Raw genomic sequence first — 21758 nt, forward strand, 5'->3', positions numbered from 1 at the left:
TTATAGTCGTTAGCCTGAAAAAAAAGTCATACTGGTCGCTGTTGCACCAGGTCAAAAATTGTTTGGCACAATTCTACCTTTCAATATTCAGAAAAGATGGCAATAGTTATGATATCTATTTGGGAGAAACTTTATGTGTTCATAAATGATTTTTCATGATGTTTTCTATTGAAAAAAATGTACCAAATGTACCTCATAGGCCAACTCACAAATGGTTACATGGCATTTTGTGATCTTCCATGACCAATTTTTCCACTTTCTTTACATTCTCGGTGATAACATTTGTTGGATACCATGGAATTTCTACATCACAAACAATCATGCATCCCTCACTTGAACTCCCTATATCAGTCTGCAACAATGGTAGGGGATAGAAAATCTTCCCCATGTACTGTTTCGTTTTGCTTTGGCATTTAGTGGTGTATGGTCAGCTAAGGCCACATTTTGTCACACCATATACTGTACTCAGCTTCTCATGAATTGCTTTAGGATTTTTATCTTGCAGAAGAAAATCAGATGAGAGATTTGTATTCCATTTGGTTTCCAACCACACTTCCTTCTGCTGTAACTCTGTAACAAAACAAAATAAAATTGTAGTAGAGTTATCAAAATTTGTATTTTATTTCCTAAGAAATGTATGTAAAAACAATACATTTCACGGTATAATCCTCTATCACTTCAGTCACTTCATACTGCCTCTGCTTTACTTACAAATTGAGACTGAACAAGATTCAGCCTTGGCTAGTCTTATATAGCAGGCATGTAGATAATATGCCTACTATATGACAACATATTGTCACACCACATGTGAAAAGGAACCAGATCACTTGTGAAGTGAACTGGGTCCTTTTCTTGTCCCATTCTACTCCATATACTTATCACAGAGTGTGCATATGTCAAGGTTTTATGGGGGGAAAAATGCCAAATTTATACTGGTTGAATTTTAATGAAATTTGGGATGGTTAACAAATCCTTTTAAAAGACTCAAATATTAAACTTCTTGAAAATCCCATCTGCTGTTATGTGTATACACACAGAAGCACATGGTGAAACCAGTAGTGCATAGCACACGCTTCTTGATTAGACTGGGGTTCAAGCCCGTGACCACGAAATATGGAGGATGCGGAAAGGTCAGAGAATGACCACCGCATATCCCCGGAGCAATATGGCCTTAGTTGCTAATGCTCCTAAAAAAACCAAATAACAACAACAACAACAACAATAATAATAACAACAACATGGTGAAACTAACTAAAAGTTTTTAATTAGTAGTTATTGACTATGTTTTCATCTGAATATTATGGATTGACTTTGATATATTTAATGCAAGGAAGAGTTACATGGGTAAGACAGTTATGCATAATCAATGGTTAAATCCAGAAGATGAGTTGTTTTATTCCATAAAATTTTTTAATGTGACCATGGTATAATATATTTCTATATTCTAATATTTGGCAAATCAGGAAATTCTCTTTCTCTCTCTGTTATATTATAGATAAGATTAGTATAAAACAGAGCTATGATGCTCAATACATTCTACGTTGTTGTATTTCAATATTAGTAGAAGAATAGGAGAAATTTACCTCAATATGATACATAGAACATTTCCTAATGATACCCTCCAGCAAATAAATGAATATAAAATTAATGCAAAATGATCACAGTAATAAAATTAATTTTAAAAATTAATTTTAAAAAAAATTAAAAAATTTTGAAAAAATGACTTCCTTTCCTGAAGCTGACAGGGCTTTTCGACCATATGCCTTGATCACAGGAATGGAAATTACAAAGTATGTGTGAGCCAGAATCTAGAGAGATTATTTGTCTGTCTTCATGCATATGTGTAAAAGACCATGAATCGGAGATTAGATATGGACAACGAACGTTAATAGAATTCTCATGTAATTTAACTTCAATGGTTTCGGCAATTAATAGTCTAGTATAAATTATGTTGGACACTAAGTATTTTGGCCTCATTGAATAAATATGTATGGTTTTCATTAACAGCATGAAAGGCCAATTCTGATGCTGCTGAACAAGAAGCACGGACTGAGGACACATGCTGCTTTACTCTCAAATCAAGCCTGCACTGAGTCGAACTCGGCCTGGTAAGATGAGTTGTAATCATTGCAAGAAATGTTGTATACCAGGTCGTTTACTTGTGCAGTGAAAGAGGAAATGACTGAGCAATTGTTCAGTATAGTGTGTAATTTCCATATTGATCTGGCCACAATTTTAAATTTGGTATCTTTCGATATCTGTTAAACTGTTTGTGCCACTGTTCAACGTATGGGACAGAAATAAAGTATTTTTTTAAATATTACTATTGTTGGTTGGTGTAGTTTTTTGCGCCCTATCCTTAGCTTGTACCCTAATTTGGTTTATTTACTCGGGAAGCGAATAAAGTCAAATATAACATCTACCATAAATCGACAAATACCAGCATGTTGCTGCATTATAACAGCTATCACCCATTCACCCACAAAAGGTCTATTATTTTTAATCAATTTCTTAATGCCTATAAATATTCAATGACGAAATCTGCTTTAGACTCAGAAATACAGATATCAACCAGCAGATTCTAAAACAGTGGTTACCCCCCCCCCCCCGACCCTTGCTACAATAAATCAAATTAGGGTACAAGCTAAGGGTAGGTTACAAAAAACTACACCAACCAACAATAGTAAATCAAAAAATACCTTATTTCTGTCCCATACATTGAACAATGGCACAAACAGCTTAACAGATTCTTTAAAGATACCGAATTTAAAACTGTGGCCAGACCAATATGGAAATTACACACTATACTGAACAATCGCTCAGTCCTTTCCTCCTTCACTACATAAGTAAACGACCTAGTATACAATATTTCTTGCAGTGATTGCGACTCGTTTTACCATGGTTCAACCCAGTGCATGTTGGATTTGAGAATAAAGCAGCACGCGTTCTCATTCTGTCCTTCTCTCTTGTTCAGCAGCATCAGAATTGGCCTTTTATGCTGTTAACGAAAACCATACATTTTTATTCAGTGAGGCCAAAATACTTAGTGTCCAATGCAATTTATACTAAACTAATTATACTACCCATATTAATTGACGAAACCATCAAAATTAAATTACATGAGAATTCTATTAATGTTCTTTGTCCCTATCTAATCTCCGATTTGTGGTCAAATGCATGCACAAAGACAAATAATCACAGTCTTCTATGACATGCGTGAAGACAAACAATCTCTCTATTTTAGATTCTGGCTCACATCAACTCGATAATTTCCATTCCTGTGATCAAGGCATGTGGTTGAACAGCCCTATCAGCTTAGGAAGAGAAGTCTTTTTTTTCAAAATGTGTGTTGAACTTGTTTTAATTTTTTAATCGTTTTTTTTTAATTAATTTTTTAAATTAATTTTATTACTGTGATCATTTTGCTTTAATTTTATATTCATTTATTTGTTGGAGGGTGTCATTAGGAAGTGTTCTACGTATTTTCATATTGAGGTAAATTTCTCTTATTCTTTTACAAATTATAGATGAGATTATATATGGTGAGATTATATAATTATAAGCATCATAACTGCAATGCTCTGAATCACTGGAAAATTAATATTAAGAGCTGGAAAAGGGGCAGAGGTACCTAACCACAATATTTGTATCCAACCAAATTTTGTATCCACAAAATATGGATACAAAACTTTACTGCTGCTTTGATAAAGCAGCAGTAAAGTTTTTGGAAAGCAATGGTCTTCAATTTTCAGCATGCAGTCTTTCACATAATTTGTCCAATTTATCAAAATCCATGAAAAGCCCTTGCTATGCATATTATTTCTTACTCTTGAGGGGATTGTATGTAAAAAGAATTGAATATAAAGCTGTTAAAAGTTGCACTAAAACAGTAATATACTCAATGGATGGCATTAGCTAACCACAAACTGATTCTAACTGACAAAATTTATGCTGTAGTAAAGAAAGAAATGTGACATTTCATTCAGTTTAAATGATTAGAAAATGATCCCAACAGCTGATTCCATTAATTCAGATGACAGTACTAGAAACTGCATTTCATTTTTTTACTCTTTTATCTTAAAATACTATATGATACAAGCCAGCTGCTGACTGGAGGCAACTACAGTCTCTAGAGTGTGATGTTACAATGATATATCAGGACTAACTTAAGTGTCATTTACCTCATTTTATAATAATTAGGTAATGTAGGGAGGTAAATGTCAAGATGCATACTGTACCTGAATGTGCGATATAATGTTTATGGTAATTGGCTAATTTCCTGTTCCATTACTGCCAGGCAAGTGAAGTATTCTCAGGTAAAAATATAATCAAAAGCAGTGATTCTTTTATGGATTGAGTGATTCCTGCATACATTGCTGCTTTTGCATATATATTTTATAAACTTTTATGCAATTTTAAATACTTGATTTATTATTTATTTATTTTTTTTTTTTTTTCAGTCTTTCTCCTGATTTCATCAGAAAATGTCCACAAACTAATAATGCAGATTTCTGCCAGTGGCGCTCAAACACAAATCCTCCATATGATAGGCGAATTCGAAACTACACTTTTATTGTTAATGGTTCAAATGGCCTAGGCTATAGGGAACAGTCATTTTCTGTGGATCATTATGCTATTAGTGAGTTGTTTTTATCATTGTCTTTGCAGTTTGAAATTTACTTAGTAATTTTTCTTTAATTTAACTCAGTGTTTTTAGAGCTTGTAATGATGAATGTAACTCACAAGTAGTTTGCAAGAGTAATAATACCTTTGTGTTTTAATTATATTTTCTGAAAACTGCTTGTGTACAATGAGTGAATTTTTTATTTGTGTGGAGAAAGGTCCATAAATTCCTTAAAGATTTCTACCAAGGCGGTAGAAGGAATCAAGCTTTCAGATTTGACAATCCTGTTAGCAAATACACAAACTACTAAGCTAAACTACCAAAAGTCCATTATGTTTAATTTTGTAATAACTGATATGATAATAAACAAAACATCTTGAAAAGTAGGAGGACTTCCCTTCCTCATCCTAGTAGTAGTAGTAGTAGTAGTAGTAGTAGTGGCACTTGATGCAAGAAAGCAAGTGTAGGAGCTTATGCAGCATCAGCCAAAAAAAAAAAAAAAAAAAATCACACCATACCCTCCAATTGCCTGTCCAGTTCCTCCTTAAATTTATTTAACCTATCAACTTCCACAACGACAGATGGAAGTTTGTTCCAGCAATTAACCACCCGCTGGCTAAAGGCAAATTTCCGCACATCTATTCTACATCTATCCTTTCTTAATTTGAACTTATGTCCCCGTAGGTTCATATTCTGAACAAGTGGGAGGATCCCATCAGAATTCAGTGTGCTCAACCCATTCAAGGCCTTATAGACCTCAATCAGATCACCGCGCAGGTGCCTAGTCTCCAGCCACTGCAATTTGCAGAACTTAAGCCTCTCTTGGTAAGAGGATCCCTTCATTCCCCTCACCAATCGTGTTGCTCTTCTCTGTACACGCTCAAGCAAATCTACATCCTTCCTAAAATGAGGCCTCCAGACCTGTACGCAGTACTCAAGGCGTGGCCTGACCATTGCCTTATACAGAGGGACAATCACCTCCTTTTCCCTGCTAGCAAAATTCCTATATATCATTGACAAAACCCCATGACCTGCCCTAGCAGCCTGTCTACATTGCTCAGAAAACTTCATATCTGACTGCACAATTACTCCCAGGTCTTTTTCATTTTCTGCCACCTTAAGTGTAGTACCACACAGTTGGTACGTTTCTCTGGGGTTACTTCTACCCATATGCAGTACTTTGCATTTGTCAAGGTTAAACTTCAGTTGCCACTTCTTAGCCCATCTGCCCAAATTATCTAGATCCTGTTCCAGTAGCACACTGCCATTACTGTCATTAACAACCCTGCCAACCTTCGTGTCATCTGCAAACTTCGACATTAAGCCTGATATACCTTCATCAATATCATTGATAAATATACAAAACAACAGTGGACCCAACACCGAACCCTGTGGGACTCCACTAATAACATTAGTCCACGAAGAGCAGCACCCATTGATTACCACCCTCTGTCTTCTCCCACTTAACCATCCTTTTATCCATTGTAGCAACTTACCCTTAATACCATTCTGCTCCAATTTGTACAGTAGTCTTCCATGCGCAACAGTGTCAAAAGCTTTCCTGAAATCCAAGTATATGATATCAAAATTATTTTTTGCATCCAGTTCCTTTGTGACCACATCATAATAACCAATCAAATTTGTCAGACAAGACTTTCCCTTAACAAACCCATGCTGTGTCTGAATTATTGCTGCAGTCTTGTCTAGATGATCCTGCAATGCATCTTTAACCAGTGACTCCATTATTTTACCCGGAACAGAAGTTAAACTAACTGGTCTGTAATTATTCGTGTCACCCTTCGAACCTCCTTTGTGAATTGGGGATACATTTGCACATCTCCAGTCCGTGGGAACCTCCCCTGAATCCAAGGATGCTCTCATAATTATGGCTAAGGGTTTGCTTAGTTGCTTTGCCGCCTCCTTTAATATAACTGGATAGATCCCATCCGCCCCAGGTGCCTTTCTTATGTTTAACTTCAACAATTTCTCCTCCACTTTGCTCTCAGTTATTACAAAATCATTAAGCACACTGCTACAATTTGATAACCTTCTTCCATTTTCAAACTGTAATGATTCCTCACGTGTGAATGTAGATGCAAAATACTCATTCAGTTTGTTTGCTATCTGAGCAGGATCATCAACAGTCGAACCATCGATGTCAAGTGGACCAATCATATTCAGCCCCTTCCTTTTAGAGTTTATATAAGTAAAGAAATCCTTGCTGTTTTTCTTAGCATCTTTTGCCAAAGATTTCTCGTAATCCGCCTTTGCCTGCCGAACCTCCTTTGTGACCTGATTACAGACTAGCTTATATCTGCTACAGGCTTCTGCGTCGCCTGATAATTTATATGCATCCCATGCATTTTTCTTCTCTGTCACGAGTCTCATTAGTTCATTTGATAACCATTTAGGCCTAAACCTTGAACAATATTTCTTCATCGGTATGAAAAGTCTAGTAGCTTCCACGATTAATTCCTTGAATGCTTCCCACTTAGAATTTACTGTTTGTAACATCGTCAGTCGATCCCACTGTACAGAATTTAAAAACTGTCTGAGACCACTGTACTCCCCTTTACGGAAGCAAAAACCCTTTCCTTTACCCCTGACGGTAGTTACCTCTTTGAGTAAATCCCACTTCAGCACACTGTGATCACTGCCACCTAGTGGTTCCTTTATCTGCAAATTCTTAATACACGAATGATCACTGCTGATAACCAGATCAAGAGTATTACTTTCTCTGGTTGCCTCTCGAACATGCTGCTGCAGAAAACAGTCATCCAATAAATCCACAAAAGTCTGACTAGTGTGTGAGTGACCAACCCACAAGTTCCAGTCAATATCTGGGAAGTTAAAATCCCCCATTATAAGACATTCTGATTTACTGGCCCACTCTATTTCTCTGTACAATTGTTCATTGTACTCATTCGAGTCATTAGGCCTATAACACACTCCTACTCTTATCTTTGCTTTTGCAGTGCTTATGTCACACCAAACTGACTCAACAGTGCACTGTCCATCTATATCAACTGGATGCACTTCTTTTGATTTTATGTTTTTCTTAATTAACAGCATAACACCTCCTCCCTTTCTGTCCTGTCTATCCTTTCTGTACACATTGTACTCCCCAAATTCCAGTTCTGCATTCCTTATATCTTTGTGACACCACGTCTCTGCTATCCCAACAATATCCGCCTTTGATGTCTTGACCAACACTTCAAATTCATCAAATTTATTTACTATACTTCTAGCATTGGTATACATGCAAGCATACATGCTCCTATGCCTATTCCTTGTTACCCTAACACATCCCATTTACCCAACTATTCCAGGATGACTGCCATCCGTCCCTGAAACCCCCAACACCCCTCGCTCCAGGTCGCTTCTTATTCTAATAGAAGTTGTGCAAGAATCACCTTCACCTCTGCCTGCGGTTACTGTTAAACTATTAGTCTTTGTATCCCCCCAAGCTAGCAGTTTTCCGACCCACCTAACACTGCCTCGATAGCATCAGCAAATATTCTTGCACCCTTTCTATTTAAGTGTATCCCATCCCTGTAGAAGCAATCTCTCCTGTTAACAAGTACAGTCCAGGCTGAAAAAAATTCTACCCCTTGAGCCTTGCACAATCTTTCCAGGGCCGAATTGATCGACAAGGCTCTCATCATATACTCCCTCCTATCGTGTCTGGGCAGAATTGCAGACACTTTCAAGTTCAACCCTAATTCTCGGCTTTTTTTCAACAGTGACCTGTACTTGTTGAGTAATTCTGCCGGTCTCCTACTCTTAATATCATTAGTGCCAACGTGTACAACTATATCACCTTTTGTGCCCTTGAAAGATGATATCCGCTCTACAACGTCATCAACCTTTGCCCCTGGCAGACATACCCTGTTCCTGTTCCTCTCTTGAAGCGCCTCCGTAGCCAGGTGGGAAGGAGCAGCAGTGCGTAGCACACGCTTCTTGATTAGACCGGGGTTCGAGCCCGTCACCACCAAATACGGAGGATGCGGAAAGGTCAGGGAATGACCACCGCATATCCTGGAGCAATATGGCCATAGTTGCTAATGCTCCTAAAAACCAAATAACAAACAAACAACAAACAAACCTCTCTTGTAATTTTTATGGTCAGTAGGGTAAAACTACCAAGTAAACACTGAAGCTTGTGTTAGCATTAGTAATGGCATATGATGCAAGAAAGCAAGCTTATACAGCATCAGACAAAAAAGCCAAAAATAAAAATCCACTTCCCATTTCACCTATCCATTTCTTCCAGATGTTTGTCTAGTTCTTCCTTGAATTTGTTTAAGCTGTCAACTTCCACAATGACAGATGGAAGTTTGTTCCAAAAATCAACCACCCACTGGCTAAAGGCAAATTTCCACATATCTATTCTACAACTGCCTTACTTCAATTTGAATTTATGCCCCCTCAGGTGCAGAATCTGAGCAAGAGGAAGGATCTCATCACTATTGAGCATGCTCAAACCATTCAAAGCCTTAAACACTTAATCAGATCACTTTGCATGTGCCTAGCCTCCAGTACTGAAATTTGCCCAACTGAAGGCCTTTCTTAGTAAGAGCACCCCTTTGTTCCTCTCACCAATCTCACTGCCCATCTCTGTGCCATTCGAGCAGCTCACATCCTTCCTAATGTGAGGCCTCCAGACCTGTATTCAGTACTCAAGGTGTGGCCTGACCAATACTTTATACAAAGGGATAATCACTTCCATATCCCTGCTAGCAAAATTCATGTATATCATTAACAAAACTCCATGAACTGTCCCAGCATCCTGTCTGCACTGCTCAGAGAACTTCATATCTGATTGTACAATTACCCTCAGGTCTGTTTATTCTCCACTACCCGAGTGTAGTACGACACAGTTGGTACATTACTCAGGGGATACTGCTACCCATATGCAGTATTTCGCATTTGTCAATGTTAAACTTCAGTTGCCACTTCTCAGCCCATCTGTGTAATTTTTCTAGATCCTGTTGTAATAGCATACTGTCATTAGCAACCCTGCCAACCTTTGCATCATCTAAAAACTTGGACATTAAGCCTGATATACCTTCATCAGTATCATTGATAAATGTAGATAACAACAATGGGCCCAACACCAAACCCTGGGGAACTCTTTAATAACATTAGTCCATGAAGAGCAGCATCCATTGATTATCACTCTTTCTTTTCCTGCTCAACCATCCCTTTATCCATAGCAGTACTTGCTGTTATTTGGTTTTTAGGAGCATTAGCAACTAAGGCCATATTGCTCCGGGATATGCGGTGGTCATTCCCTGACCTTTCCGCATCCTCCGTATTTGGTGGTGATGGGCTCGAACCCCGGTCTAATCAAGAAGCGTGTGCTACACACTGCTGCTCCTTCCCACCTGGCTATACATAGCAGCTACTTGCCTTTAATGCCACACTGCTACAATTTGCACAGCAGTCTTTTATGTGCAACAGTATCAAAAGCTTTTCTAAAATTCAAGTATATATCAAAATTATTTTTTTCATTCAGTTTCTTTGTGACCACACCTTAGTATCCAGTCAGATTGGTCAGCTAAGATTTCCCCTTAACTAACCCATGCTGTGCCAGAACTGTAACTGCAGTCTTGTCTAGTTGATCCTACATTACTTCTTTAACCAGTTACTTCATTATTTTCCCTGGAACAGAAATTAAACTAACAGGGCTGTAATTAGTCGTGTCACCCTTTGATCCTCTTTTGTGAATTGGCAATACATTTGCACTTCTTCAGTTTGTGGGGATCTCCCCTGAATCCAAGGATGCTCTCATAATTATGGCTAAGGGTTTGCTTACTTCCTTTTCTGTCTCTCTTAATATAATTCGATAGGATTCCATCTACCCCAGGTGCCTTTGTTATGTTTAACTTCAGTAATTTCTCTTCCACGTTCCTCTCAGTTATTACAAAACATTTAGCTGCCTGCTGGAGTTTGATAAACTTCTGCCTCCAATTCCCTAGAGAATTCTTCATGTGTTAATGTAAACTCATTCAATTTATTAGCTACCTGAGCAGGCTCATCAACATAACCCATAGACATGAAGTGGCCAAATGTGATTCAACCCCTTCCATCTACTATTAATAATAGCATAGAATTCTTTTCTGTTTTTCTTTACATTCTTTGCCAGAGACTTCTCATAATCTGCCTTATCTTGCCTAACGTCCTTTGTGAATTGATTTCAGACTAATTTATATCTACTACAGGCATTTGTATCACCTGATAATTTATATGCATCCCATGTACTTTTCTTCTATGCCACATGTCTCAGTTCATATCATCTACTTCAACCTAAACCTTAAACAGTATTTCCTAGTTGGTATGAAAAGCCTAGTAGCTTACATGATTAATTCCTTGAATGTTCCCCATTTAGAATTTGCTGTTGGTAACATCATCAGTTGGTTCCATTGTATAGAATTTAAAAACTGTCTGAGACCACTGTATTTATCTTTATGAAAGCAAAAACTCTTCCTTTTAACCCTGATAGTAGTTACGTCTTTAAGTAAATCCCACATCACTACACTGTGATCACTGCCACCTAGTGGTTCCTTTATCTGCAGATTCTTAATACATGAATAATTGCTGCTGATAATCAGATCAAGAGTATTACTCTTTCTGGTTACCTTTCGAACATGTTGCTATAGAAAAGAGTCATCCAATAAATCCACAAAAGTCTTGCCAGTGTGCGAGTGACCAATCCACAAGTTCCAGTCAGTAACTGGAAAGTTAAAATCTCCCATTATAAGACATTCTGATTTAGTGGTCTGCTCTATTTCTCTGTACAGTTGTTCATTGTACTCATCAGAGTCATTAGGCCTATAACACACTCCTACAGTAATATTTGCTTTCCCAGTGCTTATGTCACACCAAACTGATAGTGTTCCACTGGCCACTCATATCAACTGATGCACTGCCTTAGATTTTGTGTTTCTTAACTAACAGCATAAACCTTCCTCCCTTCCTATCCCGTCTGTCATATCTGTTCACATTGTACTCCCCACATTCAAATTCTGCATTCCTTATATCTGTGTGATACCACATCTCTGATATCTCAACAATGTCCACATTTGATGTCTTGACCAGCACTTCAAATACATCAAAAATTTATTTACTGTGCTCCTAGCATTGGTATACATGTAAGTATGTATTCACCTGTTCTTACTCTTAGTTACTCGAACACAGCCAGTGTATTTACTTGTTTCATGATGACTCCCAGCAGTCCTTGAGCTGCTGGGAGTTGGGCTGCCTTGGTATTGCACTACTTTTAAACAAATGGTTTCTAAAATTGCAGGTACCTCATGAGATAGAAGGTGGTCTATTGGCTTTTCTGACAGGGAAATATTGATGAAGTTGTTCATTACAAGTTACTCTGTGGTTAGAGGCCTTGGGGCTGAAATGACTTCAACATATTCTCAAACTTTAAATGGGTGAGAAGTCCGGCTTGCTTGACTCGAAGCCCGGACGAAAGGATGTGAGTGTCCAGTGGGCCACTTTTGGTAAGCAGAACTGGTGCTGTGGGATGAACCATGAAAGAGAACTTTCGAATTATGTTGAATTCTATCATATATTTTGATATGCTTTGTGGCATTTTAAAAATTATGACTAGACCATAGAATATCAGTTTTTTTATAATTTCAAAGTTTAATTTCATGTGCTACATGTCAATTTAAGTCAGTCAATTTTGTTACTACTTTCTTGTCAAGGAATTATCTCTATAGACCACCTAATATTGGATGAGGGACCAGTAAGTCATATGAAAGCTATCTTCATAGTCATGTATTTTCGTGTGCATATGGCAAACTAACCTTTTGGTGATTCTGTTTATTTAAATATAGTTCAGTACTAATAAAACCCATGGTAAAGAAAGGTCAGTCTGCTCTGAACATTAAGAGCATTGCATTTATTAAGCTGTTCAAACTCTCTGACACACACTAATTCATTAGATCTGACAGATTATGTGAAAAGCAGGAACAACTATGAATGTGTCAAAGAAACACCACAGATATCAGTAACAGTAGTGTTGGTTGTGTGATTAGGTTTATTTGGTATTTTAATAAGTAAATGAATGAGTTGTGCAAAATTATAAGTATTAGCAGAAACTTTACCTTCTTTACCAGTTAGGTACACATAACTTCAAAATTAAAGCTAGCTGCAGGAAATGAACATTAAAATTACTAAGGAGAATTTCTTAGGAGAATTTTTTTTTTTAAATTACTAAGGAGAATACTTGGTGAAATGCTTGCAGAAGTTATCCACTTAGAAAGAAACATGAATACAGACTTGTTGATGATCTATTGAAGAGGCTTCCTGTTTAAATTGTTATAAAGCTATTACCTGCATATTGTAAGGGGGAAAACCAAGCATCCTATTGAGGCTATCTTAAAACCCAATATTCTAGAGCAGTGGTTTCAACCTTTTTTTAATAACGGCACCCTTGAGTAATTTATTTTATTTTGCGGCACCACTACTCAATTTTTTGCCTGTTAGATCCGATTCTCTCTCTTTATATATCCGTGTGTGCACGTGTGTGTGTGTATATATAAAATTAAAAAAATATATGTTATATGATATTTATTACAATAATATAATTATAAAAATTACATTTCATAATACAAATTATATATATATATATACAGTATATAATTTAATTCTTTATATAGAGGTACTAAGTAAACATCAATTATAGATCACTACAAAATTAAAAAGAAACTGTACACCTTTTTATAATGAAATAAACATATAAATTAAAAAATAGTAATAAGTTTAAGTAACTTAAACCCAAATTACATGGCACCCCTGGAATGTTGTTGCGGCACCCCGGTTGAAAACCACTGCTCTAGGGTAAGAAATTTCTTGATAATTATTTGAGAGGCTCCAGGCCAGATTTTGGAAGTATGTGATAGTATAGGAATGATGTATCTTTGAACATAATTTATGTTTGTTTTTTCAATCTTGGATCACTGCTGTTTCTTGCTTGATTAACCATTTTGCTTTTTTGAATTTTTTGGACAATTGCAAATAGTGGAAATTAAAAGACAGATTTTTGTTACTACTGCTAGGTCTTTGTGGGCATAGACTTTGTGTGCAAAACTGTCTCAATTTGGAATTGAGACAGTTTTGCAATTTTATTTTCTGTGTGTTTTGGTTGTTTCTCTAAGGATTAAGTGTGCATTGTTTCTGAGATTGAGTTCTTTCAGATACCTGATGATTCTGTACATTTGTATATTTTCATCATTGCTAACTTTTCAAATCATTACTGGCTTTTGAATTAATAAATAGGTTTTAATCATTGGCATATGCCAATAAATTTGGATTTGCATGCAGGTCTGGTTATAGAGATACTAAAATTTATTTCTGTAATAGACATCTTCTCAAGGTATGCCAGCTGTGATTATGATGAGTTATAGATATCTCCTCTTCTCCATTACTGCTAGTGGGGAAGAGGAGATATCTGTGATGTGGGCTTACTGTAGATAGGTAATTATCACCCTGTTAATGTGAAAATGATTTCTTAATATCTCAACAGCTTTCTTGTGGTCTGTGTTGTATAAATAAAAGACATTATGTTGTGACTTACCTTGAAATACAGTTTGGATGTGCAAAATGGTGTTGGCTAGGCTTGTTGTAGTGTGCCTTCTAGGACCAAAATGCATGTTGATGGGCACATTAGTGAGGATTGTACCTTGAGATGAAATGATTATATCAGTAATTTTTGCTATTTCTGACAACAGCAATTGGTTGATAGCTTATATGATTATTACTTCTAGCTTGTTTAAGTGTCAGAATAATCCTAAAAGTTTTCCATTGTTTGGAAGGAATGGCTGGGGAGTGCAAATCAATACCAGGCATGCCTGGTAATGATTTGCACTGAACAACCAATGTATTCACTAGAAAATTTGACAATAAAACTAGAGGTGCCATTAGGGCCTTCACTTAACCACCTGCAGTTAATTAATTACCTGCTGTACAATGTTCTTGTTCACAAGTCGGTTAATTAGCAGGGCAGGCATTACATGTTGCATGCAATCTGTTTATATATATATATAAGAATTCAGTTCTTGACATCTGTGCTGATATCTTCATGTACAGTTGAGAGAATCAGTTGTTTACATGTTGAATGTTATCCATTGTAATATTTGAACATGCTGTAAGGTATCTTTTTTTTTTTTTTTTGCAGAAAGTGATCTTTTATTTTATTTTTTTATCCTAGACATTAAATAAATAATTTCTGTATGATTGAGAATTCTTTCAATTGAAATAATGCTATGCTTTTTCATATTTTATGTGTGCTGATGAAGTGTCATATTTCTTCCACTGCCTGTGGTATTTTTGTTTGCTTTTAGATGTGATTTCAATGAACGTTTGTAATGAGAAGATAGTCTTACAAGTTTGGGTGCTGATTAGTTGATTCTGTTTTTAGTTGATTCAGCCATTTTATTAGTAGAATGGTGGAACCCCATGGGTAATATTTTAAGAGCTGCAAAACTTTTCTTACTGAAGGAATTTTATTGATGATATTCTTTTAGTGATTTCTGAAGTGGAATGAGACTCCCTGCAGTAAATTGCTCTTGCAGCTATATACATCTGTGATAAGATTTAAATGTAATGTTGCTATTCTGTTTTTCTTAAAGTGGGAAATTAGTATCAACAAAATCAAGCATGTGATTTTCTCTGGTAAAGTGATGTTGATTTTATTTTTAGATCCTAGAACTAGTAATGAATTGGACTGCAGCTCTATTTGGAAATTATAATTGGACAAGGGTATATAAAATTTCCCATTATAATTATGTTAGTTTGCAGCTTATGAAATAGTGTTATCTGCAGTACAGTGTTCTTGTACAGCAGATAACACTGTTCCAGGTTATTAATTCATTAACAATGTGATTTGTAGGTCTGATCAGAATATAAATGTTATGAATTTGTGTATGATTATCTTTAGATTGGATTAGCAGGGAAATTCCTTCAGAACTGTAGGTTCTAGCTGTGTAGGTGTTCATGATTTTTATATCAGCATTTAAACTAAGTGCTACCCTTCTATCCCTTCAATTAATTCTTAATATCATATACAGTGTGTGGTTCAGATTTTTTGGCAGTAGGAAACATACATGTTCCTGCATTTACCTTCAGCTGAACATATGATGCCATGAGATTGTTGTATTAATAACATAATAAGCATAGACAGTTTTAATTTTTGTGCTTCATATATTTTGAAGAAAAATGCTGAATGCACATGTCAGAACAATGTTTGCAAAAACAATATAATAATTGGTAGGTTGAATTAGGCTATGATGCAAGTCAGGCATGATGTTCTATAGCTAATGCAAGCAAGTCAGTGGATTGAGAACTAGATGTTAGATTTTCAAGAGTTGGTGACTGTACCTCGAGTAGTTCCATAATATGGCATGATGAGCCACCCATTGGGCCAGATATCGGTGCTATAGATATTGTTATATGTCACAACTCTTTGGTTCCATCTTGAAGGTGCATATGTGAGATGCTTAGTTTTTATTTTGAAAGCTCTGTCTGATATTTCTAGCTCCATATTTTGGGAGGCAGTATTTGGATTTGACTTCCTTAAAGGAGATACACTAACATAAAATTTAAATAGAATCCATAAATTATGCATGTTAACTTTCATAAATGTTGATGGTCTTGAGATTGTATCTTTTTGTGCATGGAGAAATAAGTGAAAATATTTAATATATTTTTCTCACTTATGCTGGTGTGCTGTTTGTAAACAGTGCAGCTCATTAGCACTTCTGAATTTGACACCCTTATTATTTATAAATTATTTGTGTGTGTGTGTGTGTGTGTGTGTGTGTGCACATGCACTTTGGAAAATGTAGTATAGTATCTTTAATTTTTATTTTATGTATATTGGACCATTCTATCCACCATAACAATAGAGGTTTTTTTTTTGTTGTTGTTGTATTTAAAGAAATTGAAATGTTGATTGCTTTTCTTTTTAATATGTAATTCTTTTTCACCCATTTTATGCAGTTTTACCAAACCATCCGAGTGATTTAAAAGTTGTTAGAGTAGAGAAGCACACTGTGAATTTAACATGGAACCCTCCCACGGAAATGCAGATTAAAGATGAGCTACCACCACCTCTTTTATATGAACTCCATTATTTTCGAGAAACTGATCTTTCAAATAGTTGGAAGGTAAGCAAAAACATATTGACATAGTGAATGTATTAAAGAAACAAATTCTTAGAATATAATATACCTAATTTATCAGTATTATTTAAATAAATGTTCTTTATTACTTCAAAGGCTTGATGCTTGATGAATATGGGCTCTGAAAACCTGGGTTGTGCAGCTGAACTAAGTTTTTCCTTTCTCTTTTTGGACTTGATTTTTGGTTTTTAACTTATCAGACTGAGCAGCAGGAATCTGTGTTCTCTCTCCCGAGGCCTTTAAAGCAATGGAATGTTTTCATGACCTGCTTATGCAGTATATCCTTTGTAGATGTAAACTCAAAAGCTTAATGATTTGGTAATGGGAACCCTGATGAATGGCGGGGTGTCATTCTGGAATTAATGGAAATGAGGCTTTGTTTGTTTGTTTGTTTTATGGCGCATTAGCGTCTAAGGCTATAATGCGCCATGGAAATGAGGCCTTTCAGATAATTAGTAAGCAGTATTCTTATGGGTTGGGAAAGTTGTGACAATGAGGAAGGGAGGGAAGTAAAATTAGGAGCAGCATGGAATGTGAGGACAATGGAACAAAAAGGGAAATAGGAAACTTAAGAAGGAAAAGAGATAGGGGTAAACTGGATGTGGTAGAGTTGTGGAAGATTAGGTGGAAGGGCAGAATCAGCAGGGGAAAGAAGAACCCTATTGAGCTTGACTCTAGTCTGATTCAGGAGGTTTCAAAGTCAGGTTTAAGAGTTTGAAATTCTGACAAAGAAAAGAAATGGCATTGCAATAATGTTGAATAAGAAGTAGGGGAATGTGTGGAAGAGGTTAAATATGTTGCTGATAGGATAAAGATGATGTGCATAAAAGCAGAACTGAGAGATAATGGAGGCAGTACAGGTATATTATTAGTGGTGGCAAATGATGCTAGGAAGCAAGCTTATACAGCATCAACAAGAGAGAGACACTTTCCACACTATATATCAAACCTCTCTAATAGTTTGTCTAGTTCTTCCTTAAAGTTATTCAAATTATACACTTACATAACATCAGATGAAGTTTGTTTCAACAATCAGTTATCTGCTGGTTGAAAGCAAATTTCTGCACATCTATCCTGCAAACATTCTTCCTCAATTTAAATTTATGTCCTCTTATGTATGTTGTCTGCTAATATGCTGACATTAAATTATACAGTGAAACCTCTCTATAGCAGACACCACTGGGGCAGAAGAAAGTGTCTACTATTGGGAGGTGTTCACTTTACTGAGGTCAGCGTACAAGGTACTACTCAAAAGTTCCTGAAATTTGAATGTTGCGGGGAACTATATCTAGTATGGATTTGTGGTGCTAGATAACACTGCATGCATCCTTTGTGAATCAGTGCCACATGGCGTCAGGCTGGATAGAGTCATCGAATATTTATGCGCAGTTCTTTGGCAGTGTGTTTTGTGCAGTTTACGATTGTTGTGAGGGCTGATGTGAGAAAACAACGTGTTTCCATCAAGTTTTGTTTCTTTCTTAACAATACAGCAGCAGAAACCCATAAGAAGTTGAAACAAGCTTTTGGTGACAATGCTTTAGGCCAGATGCAGCCCTACTACTGGTTTAATTGTTTTAAAAATGGTCGAATTTTGGTTTATGACGACGATCACTCTGGGTGTCCATCATCGAGCACCACCCCAGAAAATGTCGCAAAAGTTTGGGTGGCGATCTGTGAAGACTGCAGGTGGACCATCCACAACATTTGTGGTGGCATTTTACGACTATCATACGGCATGTGTCAGTGGATTTTGTCAGACAAGTTGAACACGAGAAGGATTATGGCCAAGTACATGCCATTGGTTACTGAGTGGAGACCAAAAGCAGCATCTCATGGAAGTTAGCAGAGATCTTCAAGAACAGGCCAGGAGTGATCAAAACTTCCTTTCTATAGTTGTTACTGGTGACGCGAGTTGGGTATATGGGTATGACCCAGAAGCCAAGCAACAATCATTCCAGTGGAAGAGCCCATCTTTGCCCCGACCAAAGAAAGCCTGACAGGTGAGGAGCAATGTGAAGTCCATGCTGATCTGTTTTCTGGACATTGACGGGATTATCCATAAGGAATTCAACTGTTCTAGCTAGACGGTCAACACAAAGTTCTACTATGATGTCCTGAGGAGATTAAGGGAAGCTGTCAGGAGGAATCGTCCAGAGATGTGGTGCACAAGGAACTGGGTCCTTCATCATGACAATGTGCCATCCCACACATCTCTCACTGTGGCACAGTTTTTGGCATCCAACAACATGACAATCATCCTCCACCCCATTATTTTCCAGACTTAGCCCCTATGACTTCTTCCTCTTCCCAAGAATGAAAATCAAACTGAAAGGTCGAAGATTTGACAGCATAGAGGATATCCAAACCGAATCGCAGGTGGTGCTGAATACTATGACAAAGAAGGACTTTCAGAACGCATTCAAATCATTGGAGAAGCATTGGGATCGGTGTTTATGCTCTCAAGGGGACTACTTCGAAGGTGACGGCGACTTGGTTTCATAGATTTGCCTATAACAAGAGGTATTTCATGAGTGCCTAACATGCTTGTTCACAAAAATATAGTTAAATGCTTCATTTCTACTTTACCTCCTGCACATATTTCCCCTCTAAGGCGCATTTCTTTATGTGGAACCACATGGGGGGGGGGGAAAGACCCATTTCATCAGCATTCAACATGTTTTCTGGTGAGTACACAACAAGTATTGATGGCAGCCTTTTTTTTTTCCATTTTCCAAATTAACATCAGTAGACTCCCCACAAATTTCTTTAAAGGAAATATTGTGATGTCTATGGAGCTTACCTAACCAGCCATTAGATGCTTTAAACTCAGTAGTATCAATTTCTTTAGCAATTGCTAAAGCTTTGGTTTGAATCATAGGCCTAGAGAAATGGAAATAGTTTGATTGCATACCTGGCTAAAACATTCAAATGTCAATTTAGCCACCAAAGCACCTATGCCATGAGAAAATTTATTATACTACTTTCCGTTTCCATTTTCCCACTAATGTTTTAACAAAGTTTCTTAAATTTTAATAATTGCTGCTGCTGCTGCAGTCTTTCCAATTGTGAAATGATTAGTTAATTAAGAACTCTACACTTTTCTTTTCAAAAATATTCTATCACTTGTACTTTTTTCTTTCAAAGTTAACTGCTTTTGACATGTACTATAGTACAGCTTTATGTAACTGTAAATTCTTATCTGGGCCTGGAACTCTGCACAGAATTTCACAATAATCCAGAATCTGTCTGCTTGAAATTTACTACAGTACTGTAACAACCACACAATCTGAGGAAACAAAACTGAGCCTTACAGAACAGATAAATGGTAGGGCCAGATATGCAAGTCAGTTTTTTAATCTTTCAAGATATATACATGACATATGTTTAACGGTGATAGACTACAGAGAAATTTCAATCGAATTTTCCAATTAAGTTTGGCTGACAGTTTTATAATGTAGTATGCATTTGCAGAGGACTAATGCAAATGCGTTAGAGTCAATTTGTAGAGTATTAATTTTTTAAAATAAATTTATTGTACAGTAAAAAAAAAAAAAAAAAAAAGGTAAACTGCAGCCATTATCAATCCACTGCAGGATAGAAGCCTTCTCAACGATTCATGTTGAAGGAAATGGACCATAATCTGCCACGCTAGTCCAGTGCGAATTGGCAGAGCGATTGTATTTAGCAGTCAGGGGCTTGAACCCTGGTCTACTCGAAGAGCGTGTGCTACTGCACTCCCGCTCCTGACCACTCAGCTATGGAGGCCTTTAGTATTGTGTTACAACTGTATTCTCACATTCACACTAAAACTCACCCCTTTCTCATATGTTTACAATTTTATTCTCTTGCTAAGTAATGCGCATATCAGTGAACTACTTCAGACAGTCAAAATAAAGTTTGTAAATTCTATATCATCACTGTGTTGTTAATACCCTTGCTGGTATTAACAACACATTCTGCATTCTACTCCATAAGTATCCATGGCTATCATAGTTCTAATTACTGTTACTGTATTGACCTGGATATTACCCTTGAAAAAATTTGTGTCTGCTATAGAGAAGTCGAAAAATCAAAAAATACAGCTATCAAGGTGTCTGCATCCATACTAGAGTGTCCACTTTGGAGAGGTTGCTTAACATGTAATTTAAAATACTTATGATGGCCAGGACCTAAGTGTATAATTTAGAGAGGTATCTATTAAAGGAAGTTCCACTGTAATAAAGAGGAAATAGGTAAAATGTATGAGAGAATAGAATAAATGGAGGCACTGGTTAAAGAAGCACTGCAGGATCATTTAGACAAGACTTCAGTTATAGCTCAGACACAGCATGGTTTTGTTAAGGGGAAGTCTTGCCTGACCAACTTGATTGGATACTATGATGCAGTCACAAAAGAACTGGATGCAGGGAATAACTTTGATATTATATACTTGGATCTTAGAAAGGCTTTTGATACTGTTGCACATGGAAGACTGCTACACAAATTGGAGCAGTGTGACATTGGAGGCAAATTGCTGCTATGGATAAAGGGGTGGTTGAGGGGGAGAAGACAGAGAGTGGTAATCAATGGACACTGCTCATCGTGGACTAATGTTATTAGTGGAGTCCCTCAGGGCTCAGTGTTGGGTCCATTATTGTTTTCTGTATTTATAAATGGTATTGATGATGGTATATCAAGCTTAATGTCCAAGTTTGCAGACAATACAAAGGTTGGCAGGGTTGTCAAGGACACTACTGACACTATGCTGCTGCAACAGGATCTGGAAAGGTTGAGCAGATGGGCTGAGAGGTGGCAAATGAAGTTTAACATTGTTGACAAATGTAAAGTACTACACATGGGAAACAGCAACCCCAGAGCAACGTATCAACTCTGTGGTACTACACTGACAGTGGTAGAGAATGAAAGGGACTTGGGAGTGGTTGTGCAGGCAGATA

At 36.8% G+C, this 21758-nt stretch overlaps 1 protein-coding gene across 9 annotated transcripts in view; it reads left to right on the top strand.

Moving 5' to 3' along the window:
- Nucleotides 1-21758, top strand: part of LOC150091676 (uncharacterized) — a 480181-nt gene that overhangs the window by 334089 nt on the left and 124334 nt on the right. For all 9 annotated transcript variants that reach the window (XM_090376339.1, XM_090376320.1, XM_090376307.1 and 6 more), the window contains 2 exons: nt 4461-4639; nt 16643-16809. In XM_090376339.1, the coding sequence (XP_090232465.1) occupies nt 4461-4639; nt 16643-16809 (346 nt within the window). The remainder of the gene's footprint in view (nt 1-4460; nt 4640-16642; nt 16810-21758) is intronic.

The sequence above is a fragment of the Mastigoproctus giganteus genome, chromosome 1, assembly GCF_048544385.1.
Source record: "Mastigoproctus giganteus isolate SK-2022 chromosome 1, ASM4854438v1, whole genome shotgun sequence".
NCBI lineage: Eukaryota > Metazoa > Arthropoda > Arachnida > Uropygi > Thelyphonidae > Mastigoproctus > Mastigoproctus giganteus.